Source organism: Dysidea avara, chromosome 6 (assembly GCF_963678975.1).
Source record: "Dysidea avara chromosome 6, odDysAvar1.4, whole genome shotgun sequence".
NCBI lineage: Eukaryota > Metazoa > Porifera > Demospongiae > Dictyoceratida > Dysideidae > Dysidea > Dysidea avara.
The window spans coordinates 40429817-40445701 of NC_089277.1; the positions used below are offsets into that span (position 1 = coordinate 40429817).

The 15885-nt window shown below is 39.6% G+C and overlaps 2 protein-coding genes across 3 annotated transcripts in view; one reads left to right on the plus strand and one right to left on the minus strand.

Annotated features, from left to right (window-relative positions):
* LOC136257236 (sentrin-specific protease 7-like) overlaps positions 1-13375 on the minus strand; it is a 60370-nt gene extending 46995 nt beyond the window's left edge. Inside the window, exons 1-2 of the mRNA XM_066050313.1 lie at positions 13285-13375; positions 12919-12969 (exon numbers count right to left, since the gene is read on the minus strand). Of these exons, the coding sequence (XP_065906385.1) occupies positions 12919-12943 (25 nt within the window). The 5' untranslated portion in view covers positions 12944-12969; positions 13285-13375. The remainder of the gene's footprint in view (positions 1-12918; positions 12970-13284) is intronic.
* Positions 13376-13394: 19 nt separating this feature from the next.
* The window catches only part of LOC136257237 (uncharacterized), a 53564-nt gene continuing 51073 nt past the window's right edge, over positions 13395-15885 (plus strand). The window contains exon 1 of one of the 2 annotated variants that reach the window (XM_066050314.1): positions 13395-13568. The gene's annotated coding sequence lies outside the window, so the exon portion shown is untranslated. The remainder of the gene's footprint in view (positions 13569-15885) is intronic. The other variant, XM_066050315.1, reaches the window with a different exon arrangement.

Below are 15885 nucleotides of genomic sequence, written 5' to 3' on the forward strand. Positions count from 1 at the left end.
ACAATGCCCATTTGTCACAATTAAAATTAGCCCACGCACTTAATTAGCTATTTTAGGGTGGTGGAGAACCATGTAGTCTACGTTTAAAGGGTTCTTATAATAGCCTATAATGTCGTAGCTTAGCATGCCAAGTTCCGTGAAATCACCCGCTTTAATTTCGTGGCTATTAAACTCTGAACTTGTGAGCTGATTTTAAAAATAACTCACCCCAGAAACAACCTAGCGCTAAGCCGCCTTGGCTCTTATGGTTTCTCACCTTGTAGAACAACTCTATGGAATCCTTTTTAACGATAACAACGTGGAAACTGGTTAAAATGCAAACCCGCATTTTTCAACAAGTAATATCACGCCTGTCAACAGCGAATCGCGAAAAATCGTTCCATAGCCCTGTAAAGAAACGCTTTACCAGTGCCTCTGCCAAATTTTGAGGGTCTATGGTACATAAATATGGAGTTATTTCACGAATTGTAAGACAGTATAACTGGCCAGGGCGTGTTCCGTAAAGCAGTAATCACGCGATGACAGCTGGTGTTGTTCACCGTGAAGTTACCAAAGTTTTGACAAGGTGATGAAGTTAGTACGTGAATATCATTACTTGTATCAGCAATAGTAGCTTGACAGTCTGATAGAGTTGGTTCTTTCAATATTTCGAAGCGCTTTGCTTTGTTCTACTAGTTTTACGTGTTTTTTCGTGCATGGCCACAAACATGATGTCCCATTAGCCTTGTAAGGCTTCATTTGATTACTTCAGCGCCACCTTAAGGGTACTTATAAACATTTGACGAATTTAAATTTGACGAAATAAACCGATTCGTCAATTTTTTTGACGTCAAAATTTCCTTGCGTACGGTAACACAAGGAATGGGAAGTCTCATACAAATTTCACAAACAGTCTGACGAGTATGTGCCCTTAGTGCCTTGTCTTTCCTTTTTATATCTTCAATCATCCTTTGCCCTTCTACAAGCAATTATATTGAGGTGTTAATTTTCCCTATCAACACTTTCCTTGAACAACATATTTAGAGCTACAAACTTATTTAAGCGCTTATACTCAGTAGATACCTGTAACTTCATGATAGGTTCAATACCACACCTACTAACATGATCTTGTACGATTGATCACCGAGACCACATCTCTTAACAATCTATTTACTTGATCATGACTGTTATTATTGGCCTAGCTGTATTCATAAATGGTAGCACAGTGAAAATAGTGACACTCCCCCTGGTAGGTGAAAGGTTGACCTGAGATACTCTAATACACCAGTCCCCTAATAGAACAGTCACATGTGTATACTATAACAAACTAACAAACTAGTATACTATTTATTTAAAAATGAAGTAGGATGTAAGCGAAAAAAGTAGTGAAACAAGAGATGAATGATGATAGTATTACAGGATATTTCGGAGGTACTTTGGCATTGAACAAAATTGCCATAACTTTCGAATAAAGCACTTGCAGAACAATTATTAAACTCATCAAGAGAAGCCTTGTTTTTAACCTATGAATGAAGTACGCAGCAGTTAAAGTGGTAACAGCAAATTCGCACAGCCACACAAGACAACTACAGTAACCCTAGGCGCCCCGAGGGTTGACAAGATGGTAGTACAGTATAGCTCGGTGGGCAAATCCCAACATTGGTAATTATATTTGCTGTTTGTCTTGGCCTTTCTTGCTTCTTGATGAACTCGTGATGCACAAAAGTGATAGCAATAAATTCTTTTCAACCATAGTAGTGTATTACATCTAGTGATATTCCACAGATTTTTTTCTCTCGGGTATCTGGCACCCCTGCCACCACCCCTAGCACTAGATGTTAAAGTGCTAGCAAAAAGAGAAGACTGAAATTAATTAGGAAAAGATTGAATTAAGGGAAATACACCTAACCTTCCATCAAAGCAAGGTCCAAAGCTCTATGGCTAGCTGGGCAGCCACTATGGGAGTGTGCTCCTCATCGCTGAATGCAGCAGCGGGGTATTGATAAGGCAATATGGTGCTCCATTGGCCCAGTGTGAACAAAAATGACCCACACACCTCATGGCTTCTGCTCCAATTTTCTCAGCACTAGTTCAACTTTGTGACTAATACACATCAAAGATAAGCTGATTGGTCCAGTGGTATACTACTGGTGGAGCAGTAGATGTCTGCGTTGGGCCAGTTTGGCTCAGAGTTGAAATTAGTGCATAAATGAATGTCGATTTTATGCTTCGAAGGTTGAATGCAACATTCAAAGGTTTGATGAATATTGTATGATGCTATAGCTACATATTATGTAGGTGGCATAATTTAGAGTGTATTGTAGCTTAATCCAGTTTTTGTTTTGGCTCCCTTTGGAAAATGGAATTTCACATGTTGACACTATTATTTGTTGTGCACAACTCGGAATATTCTTCCTCTACAGCTTGCACTTTGTGATTAGCATTATTAGCGGTGGGCGTGGCCACTTGCGCAAGCTAATAAACTTGTCCAGCTGGACAAAACACAAAACAAGATGTAGCTGCTGCTAAAGACCTTACAGTAACCCAATATTCTTCACTACAGCTTGTCCCAACTGCACTTCGCCATTAGTGGTGGGCGTGGTCACTGGTGGTGCGAGCAAATTAACTTGTCAAACACCACCTTCTATTACTTTCTAGAATCTCAAGCGTAACTGCCCAAGGCAAAAATTATTCATGGCGTGATGAGCAGTTGGATTCTTACAGTCTTCTGCTCGCTAATATGACCAGGTTGCGCATACGCAAAATTCAAACTTCACTTACATCATTCGAATGATGCACCCTTCGAACCATTGAACGAATGCAGTATTTTTGTTTATGCACTAGTTGAAATACTTATCAAACACCCTGTGCAGCAGTGAAGAACTAAGGCGACACCAGGCCATAACACTACTGTAAGGAATGCCCCTTTTCAAAGACAACAAATAAGCCAGATGTTTGTAAACAACATTAGTACACCCACTGATTCCACCAAATGTGGAAAACGCTAGCGGGACAAAAGAACCTATCTCAACGTCTGTTCATACTTTCTACATTTCTCCTTCCCAAATCGCTGGTACAGTGAAGACACTGGAGTGGTGTGGTACAATGAAGCAGTTGGGTTGAAAACGTTGACATCAAAAAAGCTCTCTAGTGTTCGCCATCCCAGAACCCATCAGCTGAGATGTCCACACAAACCCCATCCTCAGTAATTGCTGTTGAGTATGTGAGTGTTTCACCAGAAAGGGTCTGTAATGAAGGTTACACACACACACACACACACACACACACACACACACACACACACACACACACACACAAACACACACACACACACACACACACACACACACACACACAAGAACACACTTCTGATAGGGAATCAGTACTAAAGTCACTTAGTTCATTATGTCTAAGGGTGGGATAACCACCAGTGGGACAGCTCATAGCATGATCCACCAAGAATCCCTTACCACAAATGCACTGAGTAGGCAATCCACCCATAGCACAAGCAAAGGCATCATGAAAAGCACTCTTATGTAAAGCAAAGCAGTGCTCATTAACAGGTAAAGCTGAAAGCCAAGATGAAGTCCCCTTCTCACTAGACAGTGCCACAATTCTCTAGACAGTGATAGGTGCAAACTGGCAGCAAAATCACTTGTGCTTGATGTGTCACATGTACAACCTCGGATTTAGCCAAACATTGAGCCTCCAAAGTGTTGATGCTAAAATGAGACTGTTGCTGAACAATCAGGGCAACAAGTGCAGAGGTTATCTTCACAGATGAATTAAATTGGGAACCAGACAATAATTTGGGGTTTGGGGTTACCAAGACCAAGACCACCAAGTCTAATGGGTGAAGAGATCTCTCAGCATCACTAATTGATCTCCTTGTCAATACAGGAAGGAACTTACGGTATCGCTCAAACATAACGTTGTTTCGCGAGAGAGTGATAAAAAACTTGCTAATTAAAGGGCGTGGCACCCATTTACCTACGAGTATTCGTCCTAAATGAAACGGGTTGAATACTCACAAGTGAAATGGGTGCCACACCCTTTAATTAGTGAGTTTTTTAATCGCTCGCACTCTCACAAGACAACATTGCATTTGAGCGGTATGTACCATAAGAGAGATAACATCCTCAAGAGGACCAAGGAGGGCAGAGATCAGTGGGATAGTACACACAAAATAAGTCCATTTACTACACACACCATGTACGAAAGCAACATAAGCAGCATGGAGATGGACCTTCTCTATATCACTGAGCAAACCAACACAGTAGGACCAGGACTCAACTTTCTCAGAGACATAAGCCTCGATGAAACAGCGGGAACCAAGAACAGTTCCAAGATGGCATTTGCCCTCAACAGTAATATTCACTCCAGTGCCAGCAAATTGCTGTCTGGCATAAGAAACATAGTCTGGTTTTACAATTTACCAGCATTAGGATAGTATCCATACACAGAGCCAAGATCCTGAAGTTTAGTCCACCAAATATACAAGCCTTGCAGTGTACCCCCAGCTGTTGCATCATCAGCAAACCAGACTTGTGCCACACTGGGATTCTGCAGCAAAGCAATCAATGTAGTGACACTAACAGATTACATAACCATCGCTAAAGGGTCACCTTGTGTAGTTCCCTCAGAAGACAAAAATGTGGTGACCATCAGTATACAATGGAATGTTTTTCTGATAGGTAATAATAAGAATGTTGGCAAGAGGAGGGCACAAAGATTGCATGTGATGGAGTGACACCTGACGATTAAGACAGTTAAATGCATTCATTGCATCAACCAACAACATACCCTGAGTGGAGGAAATCTCTGAATGGCTGCCTCACATCCTGCATATTTCCCTACACAAAGTTGAAGTGGTCCCACAGCCTCTAAAATGTCCAACTTGACAATCAGCCTTTGCACTAATCCATTGTACCACTTCACTGATACCAATTGGACATACTCCAGGACATTTAATTAGAGCAATGAGACGACACACTGCATCAATACCATCAGGATCCACACAAGAAGTACACAAATGCTGAGCAACAAGTGCTAAGGAGTTACACAAATCATCAGATGCCCATTGAAATGAGGTGCAGAGGCGTCTCCATCCATAAGCACCCAACCCAGATGGGCTCGCAGAGCCCTGAGTCTGAAGGGCAGCACTTCTACCCATTTAGAGCTTCAAAAATCACAGCATGAAAATCTGTGTCCTAATGGCTTAAGGGCCCCTGGGTGAGCAGGCTGACCAGGAGGATGCTTCTTCAATAGTTCATTGTAAACTGTTCACGTAGGAGAGTCCTGATTCATGGATATGTCCAGCTTCATTGGGGTACCTGAATGGTTAGTGGAATCAATCACAGCCTTTACAATATTTGCTGGTAGAGAGTCCTCAGATGGTACACGAAGATGCTGTTATAATACAATTCCTTCATTTAACAACTCAGTAATCTGGCCTTGTCTTCACAAAACAAGACAACATTCCAAACAGGAGTTGAAGTCCTTTGTCCTGGCAGACTTGTGTGGTTTCTGCATAATAGAGTACACATCACCATTGATAGCAATACACTCAAGGGGAACTACCTTCCCCATAAGCAGCAACAATCTGGCAATTCCTAGTAAGCTCCACTGGTACAGACGAGGGATTGACAAACTTGACAAAACCAGGGATAACTAGAGATTTTGAAATCTTTAAGATTTCAGGTGTGATTTCAAGATTTCCATAACTCCAGATTTTACTAGTGATTTACAACATCAGGCCAGGCTTCTTGCGGGTCCCTCAGATCAGACTAGACTAGCATAGTTTGGTGGGAAAATCCCTACATTGGCATGTTATAACAAGATTTCCCACAGAGCTGACTTCTTCCAGCTGATCTCTCTACAGGGTGATTTGTTTGTAGCTGAACTCTCTACAGGGTGATTTCTTTGTAGCTGAACTCTCTACAAGGTAACTTCTTCTAGCTGATGTCTCTACAGGGTCACTAGTTTGTAGCTGAACTCCCTACAGGGTGGTTTCTTTGTAACTGAACTCTCTACAAGGTGACTTCTTCTCGCTGAACTCTCTACAGGGTGGATTGTTTCTAAACTCTCTACAGAGTGATTTGTTTGCATCTGAACTCTCTACATGGTGGTTTCTTTGTAACTGAAATCTCTACAAGGTGAATTGTTTGTAGCTGAACTCTCTATAGGGTGATTTGATTGTAGCTGATCTCTATACAGGTTACTTGTTTCTTACTGATCTATTGAAGTCTCTTCAGGGTGACTGCTCTATTAGGATGACTGCTCTATTAGAGTATCTCGATCTCACACTTGCTACACTAAGTTGGATTTCGTGTTATAACTCCGTGGCTTTAAGTCTGATTCTTCTACACCATTGAAGATCCTTTCTAAGATGATTACTCCATCTGTACAGCGATTTTCAAAGCATTACCCCAAGCAGTTTTTCTGGTAGGCATAGCAAGTAGTCGTTTTTTATTAGCTAATCTCGATTGCATAATTGTTACACACTGTTGGTTTTTTTGTTGTATCTTCCTGGTTTTTAGCTCGATTTCTTTCAAACCACAAAAGGTTTGAGGTTCAATAGTTAACCTATTCACCCACTGATTTTCAGCTTCTTCCCATAAGCGGTTTACCCTGTAGGCATGACAACAAATTGGTGTTATTTTTTTGTGAATAATCGCTAATAACTCTGCCTGTTTATTGTATTCCAGCCAAAGTTGGTACCAAGATGCACCTTTATACCCTCCTTCTGTGTGCCAAATTTCAAGGCAGTCGGATATGGCGTTCGCGTTTTATAGCAGTTTTTGTAAGTGTGCAAAAAGAGGAAGAAAAATAAGAAAAAAAACAAACAAACAAAAAACAACGAAGAAACTAAGCCAATTTTTGAAGTCACATATCTTGGGAATGCTTGAAGCGATTTAGCTCAAATTAAGTATGTGGAGTACTGAAGTTGGCAGGCGTGTCCACAGCAAAAATCGTCTTGTTTCATCAAGGCAGCAGCACAGAACTACGGAGGTGTGAAAATTGCATTTTTGTTCTTCCTGTCAATATACTCATGGGTGTTGCGCTCCAGCTTATTGGGCCGCATGACACACTACCGTGTCTCGTCCACAGCCAAGAGCAGTCAGGTAAACACTCTAATAATGCAGTCAAGTGTGTCTGATAACAACAAAGCTTACACTGAACTTGACAGCCACTAATGGTAAATTGCTCTACCAATTATTATTATCAGTAAAACAAATCCATTACTGGATTGATAAAAAGTACACATACTAGATGAATAAAAAAATTGGAAATTTTAAAATGGGAATAGGGATCGCTGAAAAAAGCCACCAAACAAGAAGGGGTCGCTGGGGTGGCAATGTAAACCACAAATCCCTATTTCAACTCATTTTAAAATGGCTCAGGGGAGCACGTAACTAAATATTTATGAGAGTCAAAATAGGGATTTGTGGTTTACATTACCACCCCAGTGATCCCTTCTTGTTTGGTGGCTTTTTTCAGCGATCCCTATTCCCATTTTAAAATTTCCAATTTTTTTATTCATCTAGTGTATATTATTATGTCATTATTGATTTCATCTAATAAACATCAGTTCTTCAAATCTTTTATCTGTTAGTCTACATTTCTCAGGTCAAAATATTTCCCTTGCAATACTAAAAAGTCTTTCAACAGTCGACTTCAAAGGAAAGATAACTGCTTATGAATCCAGTGAAATATACACTTGAAAGTAGTGTGGACCAAAGGTGTTGACAAGCTATGTACAGCTGATCTCACACTCTTTATGATCAAAGGTTCATTTGATTTTGTAGCAAAAGTATTTGAAGTAATTGTAAGTATTTAAATACATTAGGGAAGTATTTAATTACAAATACAAATACATCCAGTTCCCAAACTACAAATACGATTACTCAAAATTTGTATTTAATTGCAATTAAATACAAATACTAATGTAATTGAACCCAAGTCTGATACCATCCTGGAGCCTTGGCAGAATTGGTTAGGTATAACCAAGCCCAAAAGTGCCTCCAGTACAACTACCTAAATACTTCCAATAGGTTGCTTAAAAAAAAGAAAGAAAAGCTCAATGGAAGTTTCTACCAACTTCAGGCAAGTGTAACTCAATAACAGCCAAGGCTACGGGCTTGATTTTTTCACTGTTAGATGCTGCTTTGTCACGAGACGTGCCTTTTGGCATGTTGCAGCATGAATCATGGACTTACTTTTGTCCTACCATGTGTCCCACTTCTTTTAACCAATACATCAGTTCATGGTAGCATGATGCAACATTTGTAAACAGAAATGTCCGTATCTGACGTGGTGATTGCAGAGGCACTTCTAATACTGTTCTTCATCTGTAACACTGTATAATGGACTGGAAATAGGTGGAAGCAAAGTGTAATGGCCACTTCACTTTTGAGTCAGTAATTAATAGCTGGGACACACATTCAGACAAGTACACAGAAAAATTTGGAATTTTCAACTAGAGTAGGGACAATAGCACATCGATAAAAAGTACTGAAACAAGCTGGAGTAGTGTATGATATTAAATCACAGTAAAACAATAAGAAGTGTTATATCCCTACTGTGCATTTCTATGGTATCTTGTGCACAGTAGGGATTTGACCATGCAGCACTGATTAGTTTTCAGAAGGGCTTAGTTCTTTTCCTTGCTATATATTTATGGTCCCTAATCTAGTTGAAAATTCCAAATTTTTCTGTGTACTTGTTTGTTAACTTTTTTGTAAATAATTATTATGACTGGTGAACCCATGCTACCGCATCTGAAATGGTGCCGCGTGCCCAAATTATCGTCTGAAAAGGGCCAAAGCGCGAAGTCGAACAGTGCAAAAATCAAGCCCGTAGCCTTAGCCATTATAGAGTTACGCTTGTCTGAAGGTATCAGGCAGGCAGGCAGTCAGTCAGTCAGTCAGTCACTAGAAAATTCTGTTAAATAAATTATTTTTAAAATTCCGTAGCAACTTGTTGAAAGTGTTTTGGGTCGATCTGAAAGCTTGTTTTGGCTTAGTTTTACCCAACCAATACTAACTCATCGTCGTCAGGGAAAATTGACACTGGTTGTTGGGTGATTTTATTTCGTGGGCCACGCCTACTCCTTTGTGGTCCCTACTATACATTACTATCGTAGTGTATGATGAAAACATTAGCTCTGGTGTCAATTGATGCGGTATGCGTGGGTTCAGTCATAACAATGTTACAAACAAGTATCAGGAAAAATAAGAATTTTAAGTTCAATTAGGGATCATAGGAAAAAAAGCAGGGAAACAAGGGAGGTCGCCTATACCTGCAGACATACTAGTGAACATTTAATCCCTAACAAGTAGAAGGAAAATTTAGGAATTTTAACCTGGATTAGGGATCAAAGAACAAAAAAGCAGGGAAACAAGGGAACAGCTGAAAGTTGTGAAACAAGGGAGGTTGCCTATACCTGCAGATATACTAGTGGACATGTACGCAAGTCATGAGTTATAGACTGAATTAGGGATTACATGTCCACTAGTATATCTGCAGGTATAGGCAACCTCCCTTGTTTCACAACTTTCAGCTGTTCCCTTGTTTCCCTGCTTTTTTGTTCTTTGATCCCTAATCCAGGTTAAAATTCCTAATTTTCCTTCTGCTTGTTTGTTTACTTTTTTAATAAGACAATTATGACTACTGAATCCACGTGTACCACATTAAAAGAAAGAATGGTACCAGGCATTCCATCAAATAATGTTGCGTCTAAACGCGTGCCCCAATAATCAATTACGTACTGAAAAGTGAGGTGGCCATTACACTTCGTTTGTAGCTATGTTCCGCTCGTTACACACTGTTACAAACGAAGAACAGTAAAAGAAACTTCTTTGCAATGAATCCAGTCGCTACGGAAAAAGCGGGCGAAAAGCATGACACAGCCAGAGGGAAACCGTATCGCGCTATCGCAAATCGACACCCTGTGTTGTCAGCGAAAAGAACTGGAACACAAAGGAGGACAAATGTAAGTCCATGATAAGTGCATTGTACATACTGCAGTTGGCAAAAAGGCATGTCTTGGGACGAAGCGATGTCGAACAGTGAAAAAATCAAGCCCGTAGCCTTACCCATTGTCGAGTTATGCTTATCAGTTAGTTAGTCAGAAAAAAATTCTGTTAAATAGAGAAATTTTTTAAAATTCCGTAGAAACTTGTTGGAAGGGTTTGGGGGTCACTCTGAAGGAATTTTTGGGGTTGGCTATGCCTAACCAATACTGCCAAGCTGTTATGAAGGAAATTTGAGGCTGGTTTTAGGGTGATATTTTTGGGCAAGAAAGCCCAAAATTGCATGATCCCTAATATACAGTACTACTGTACTGTATGATTATAGATTGAAGCAGGGATTAAATATTCACTAGTATATCTACAAGTGTAGGTGACCTCCCTTGTTTCCCTACTATGATCCCTTGAAATTTCCTGTTACATTTAGTTACATGCATGAGTTTAAATAAAGATAGGAGTCCTGTACATATATCACGTGCTTTCTTTAAGCTACTGAAATAAAGGAATAAGATGGTACGTAGGTTTATCAACTTCCTTCTGAGTAATGGAGTGATCAACAGTAACATTTAAAACTTGCATAGCTTCTTTCTAGCCTGTTAATTCACACATTGTCTTTAATAGAAAACTGCCTTGGTACAAACCATACAGGATTTTGCTGAAATAGTCACATAAGGACAAGATAGCATCAGTGGGCTAATGTAGCATACAGCATAGCTGTGTGCTACATTAGATCCACAGCTATGCTGTGTACTATATTAGAACCACAGCTATGATGTGTGCTGTATTAGACCTACAGCTATGATGTGTGCTGTATTAGACCTACAGTTATGATGTGTGCTGTATTAGACCTACAGTTATGATGTGTGCTGTATTAGACCTACAACTATGACGTGTGCTGTATTAGACCTACAGCTATGATGTGTGCTGTATTAGACCTACAACTATGACGTGTGCTGTATTAGACCTACAGCTATGATGTGCGCTGTATTAGACCTACAACTATGACGTGTGTTGTACCAGACCTACAGCTATGATGTGTGCTGTATTAGACCTACAGCTATGATGTGTGCTGTACCAGACCTACAACTATGATGTGTGCTGTATTAGACCTACAGCTATGATGTGTGCTGTATTAGACCTACAACTATGACGTGTGCTGTACCAGACCTACAGCTATGATGTGCGCTGTATTAGACCTACAACTATGACGTGTGCTGTACCAGACCTACAGCTATGATGTGTGCTGTATTAGACCTACAACTATGATGTGTGCTGTACCAGACCTACAACTATGATGTGTGCTGTATTAGACCTACAGCTATGATGTGTGCTGTATTAGACCTACAGCTATGATGTGTGCTGTATTAGACCTACAACTATGATGTGTGCTGTATTAGACCTACAACTATGATGTGTGCTGTACCAGACCTACAGCTATGATGTGTGCTGTATTAGACCTACAACTATGATGTGTGCTGTACCAGACCTACAACTATGATGTGTGCTGTATTAGACCTACAGCTATGATGTGTGCTGTATTAGACCTACAACTATGATGTGTGCTGTATTAGACCTACAGCTATGATGTGTGCTGTATTAGACCTACAACTATGATGTGTGCTGTATTAGACCTACAACTATGACGTGTGCTGTACCAGACATACAGCTATGATGTGTGCTGTATTAGACCTACAGCTATGATGTGTGCTGTATTAGACCTACAACTATGATGTGTGCTGTATTAGACCTACAGCTATGATGTGTGCTGTATTAGACCTACAACTATGATGTGCGCTGTATTAGACCTACAACTATGACGTGTGCTGTACCAGACCTACAGCTATGATGTGTGCTGTATTAGACCTACAGCTATGATGTGTGCTGTACCAGACCTACAACTATGATGTGTGCTGTATTAGACCTACAGCTATGATGTGTGCTGTACCAGACCTACAACTATGGTGTGTGCTGTATTAGACCTACAGCTATGATGTGTGCTGTATTAGACCTACAACTATGATGTGTGCTGTACCAGACCTACAACTATGATGTGTGCTGTATTAGACCTACAGCTATGATGTGTGCTGTATTAGACCTACAACTATGATGTGTGCTGTATTAGACCTACAGCTATGATGTGTGCTGTATTAGACCTACAGCTATGATGTGTGCTGTACCAGACCTACAGCTATGATGTGTGCTGTATTAGACCTACAGCTATGATGTGTGCTGTACCAGACCTACAACTATGATGTGTGCTGTATTAGACCTACAGCTATGATGTGTGCTGTATTAGACCTACAACTATGATGTGTGCTGTATTAGACCTACAGCTATGATGTGTGCTATATGGACCTTATCCACAATGACGTTAAAGCACAAAAGGTGGCTGATAGTGTGGGCACTTTTGTACAGAGGGTATTGGGAGAGATGGCGGTTCGCTATGTTAACGTTTACATACTGCAGCAAGGGACAAGGTGAGGCATACATACTTAATTGCAAGACAAATGCGCATGGTTTTACGTCGATAGGAAACTTAAGTCTGGTTTCGTCTGGTGGGACTATTTTGCATCGCCACATCACGATAACTAGCCTTTTACCTTTATTACCAATAGTTCCATGTCGTGAAATCCACAAACAAAGCTCATTGTAGTGATTACGTACGAAGTGCCCACACTAAACACGGCCATTTTGTCAATTATGACATTATTGCAGATAAGGTCCATTAGACCTACAGTTATATGCTGTGTGCTATATTATTAATATTAACACTTTACAGTGACCAGCACTGAAGGTCTGACAGCAACATGTGCTGCAGCCTTAATAAGATCCATTAGACCTAGTTATATGCTGTGTGCTATATTAGACACACACTGTACAAACACACATACTACAGACATAAACTTACCAGGTTTATTCTTCCTTCTAGCCATTACTGCTTCATCACGTGACTATTTGACTACATAAAGAGCTTAACATTACAATGCAAATATAATATGGCAACTCCCAACACAATAATTTATGAAGTTCAATAATTTCACTTCGTATTACATTTAAAATTAAGACGGGAGAGCTTTTAAGAATACCCTACCTAGTCAAGTATTAAAAACACTTCGCTTCCAGTAACGTTAATACACTTGTTTTTGTTGCACTTTAACATGTCACTACAAGTGTACATTACCAACTATAGCGACTATACAAGTAACACAACCGCTATACCGTACAACAATACAACAACTACAGCGCTTCATAAACTACCTCGTACACTACTCACCTGTTAAACGCGCGAAACATTAATGCACTGTTCATTTAATAGAGTAATGATTTGCTCCTCACGTGAGATATCTTCGCCCACTTGTTAAAAGTCACGTGTCAAACTGGTCAAACTGGTCAAACTAGTTTATCAGGTTTGTCTACTGTTCACTAACGTGCCAGTTTTTGTTTTTTTTTGAAATTAGTAGAAAGTAGGTGCGCACCCACAGCTAGTCTAGGCTAGAAAATTTGAATTGTTCGTGTGAATACTACTTGCCTCCAGTTGAAAGTGGACTCATCATCAAGGTAAGAGTTCTTTTGTTGTATTGTTATCTCATTTGTCGTGTGCTCTGTTGCGGTAATTAATTTTATCGCTTCTCATTCAAGGAAACGTTTACGTGATAAAGTTAATTGATTTTTGACATCTTGTTAACCCGGTTTAGTAAATTTTAAATGGCGATTGCAAAGGTGTAATACGTTGAAAGTAGATATTGTGCGGGCACGGTTTAATAATGCGAACGTAAATGGCTACTTTACATCATTTACGAGGAGCGCATCGAATGCTATGGATAAAGGAGCTTTGTAAACAGCGAAATTCGAACATGGCTGCTGTGTACTATACACAGTAACTTTATATAAACAGACTTTCCAACCTTGGAAAAGTTTTGTGTGGGTGAATCAACCCTCAGCTACCTGTAACTAGCCAAGTGTATGCAGAGCCCACATTCATGAGGGATAAAAACAAGTATTCATGCACAAATTGGTTGTTAAAGTGCATTGCCCCTAGCTAAACCTATACACTGCTGTTATCTGCAGCTTATTTACTACTGCATGACTGAGCTACAATCATTTTACCCATCTGCTATCCTCCACGATGGTTCCGTATCACGTGATGTACATAACTCGACGTTTGGACTTTTTATGAATGGTCTTAACTCAACCGGTAGTATTCCTTTTATGCTTTACACAATGCACTCTGGAAACTTTGTTAAGACTCATAGCTGCACTTTTCTCAATCAGTGCCTCCCAAATTTAGTGCTCATATGTTACCATATCATTATATCAACTTAGAATAGTAGAGTAATCATCTGTGAACTAACGTTGATCCAATGAAAGGGTTGAGTATCATCGGCAATAAATTCCTGCCATCGGCATACTGTTTAAAACCCTCTCAGGTGATTTAATTTAAACCCACAATCATATTAATTGTGTCTCATGTGATGCCAATTCAGGTCCTGATTGTGTAAGTGAAGGCATTGGTGATTTCTGGCTGGAAATTATTTTTATGCTGGTGATGAATATATTTATGCGGGTGAGCGGGTGAAAAGCCTTAAATGTGGGTGTCACCCGCGGAATGTGGGTGCGTTGGAAGGTCTGTATAAAGTCCCATTCATACTATGCAAAAATAACGTGCATAACGATTCGCATCAAACCAGCTTCAAAATTGCATTCATCGTGTTCACACTAGCCCCAAGAATGCACATTGGGTCATTCCATGTCAAATCAACAAGGAATTTAGGGTCACCTCTCGGATTTTGACGAAACTTGGTGTGTTTGTAGTACCTGTGGTGCTTATCACTCATGCAAACTTTTAGCTCCATACACTCAATAGTTTCTGATTTATGACCACAAATATTTTGAATATTTCATGAAAATTTGGTCCATCTCTTGTTACAAAATCAACTGCAACTTTGTACTGTGTAAATATTTTTAAACATAATTTTCACTGATGGAAGACTGTTGATTGACCTTTCCAGTGATCCCTAAATTATGTGATATCTACTTAATTATGGTTCAAAAGTACTTCATTGAAAACTTTAATTCTTTATATTTTGAGAAATGCTGCTTGAAATTTTTCAAATTCTTTTGTGAATAATGATTGGGTCATAGTCTATGTTTGATAAAATTTTTGTGGTGGGACTACAATGGGCTCAAGAGATATAAGTTATGTTGTGGTATGCGGTGGAATTTACAGTCTATTATTGCTGTATTGGAGTGTACAGTTCCAATAACCACTCTCATGCCAAGTTTGTCTTACAGAGTGAAGGTGTCTAGGTACATTGCAACCTGTATTAATGACCACCTGTATTGAAAGGCCATCTATGTGCTGCAGTTAATTTATACTTTAATTGGATCTTAATGTATAGCACCAAAGCATCAATCTTTTCTAGCAAATCCAAAAATGGTCTCTATTAGACAGGCTGACTATAAATGAGATCATCATGCATCCATAAACACATTAATGTTGTACCATCTCTTCAGTTATACCTTATTTATTAAGTAAAACCTTGCCGAAGTGCACTTACATACATATCCCCACTCTACACTATTCAAGTTACATACATGGCTGCATAGGTACAACAGACCTCCTCAAAAAGGATATCTGGGTACCTTGATAGCCTCATGATCTTACTGTATAATTGTACTTACATTTTGGACCCAAGACAAGCCTGTGGTTTCTCAAAAATGAACACTTCATCAATGGTCCAGGGAATAGAAGAGTTACACTATATACAGTAGCTGCATTACTTGTACCAAGAGTTTTTATATTATTAACACTTGCTTGCACCTCAATGTGTGATTTATAGTACTGTAATTACTAAAATTAATAGTTTTTTCAAAG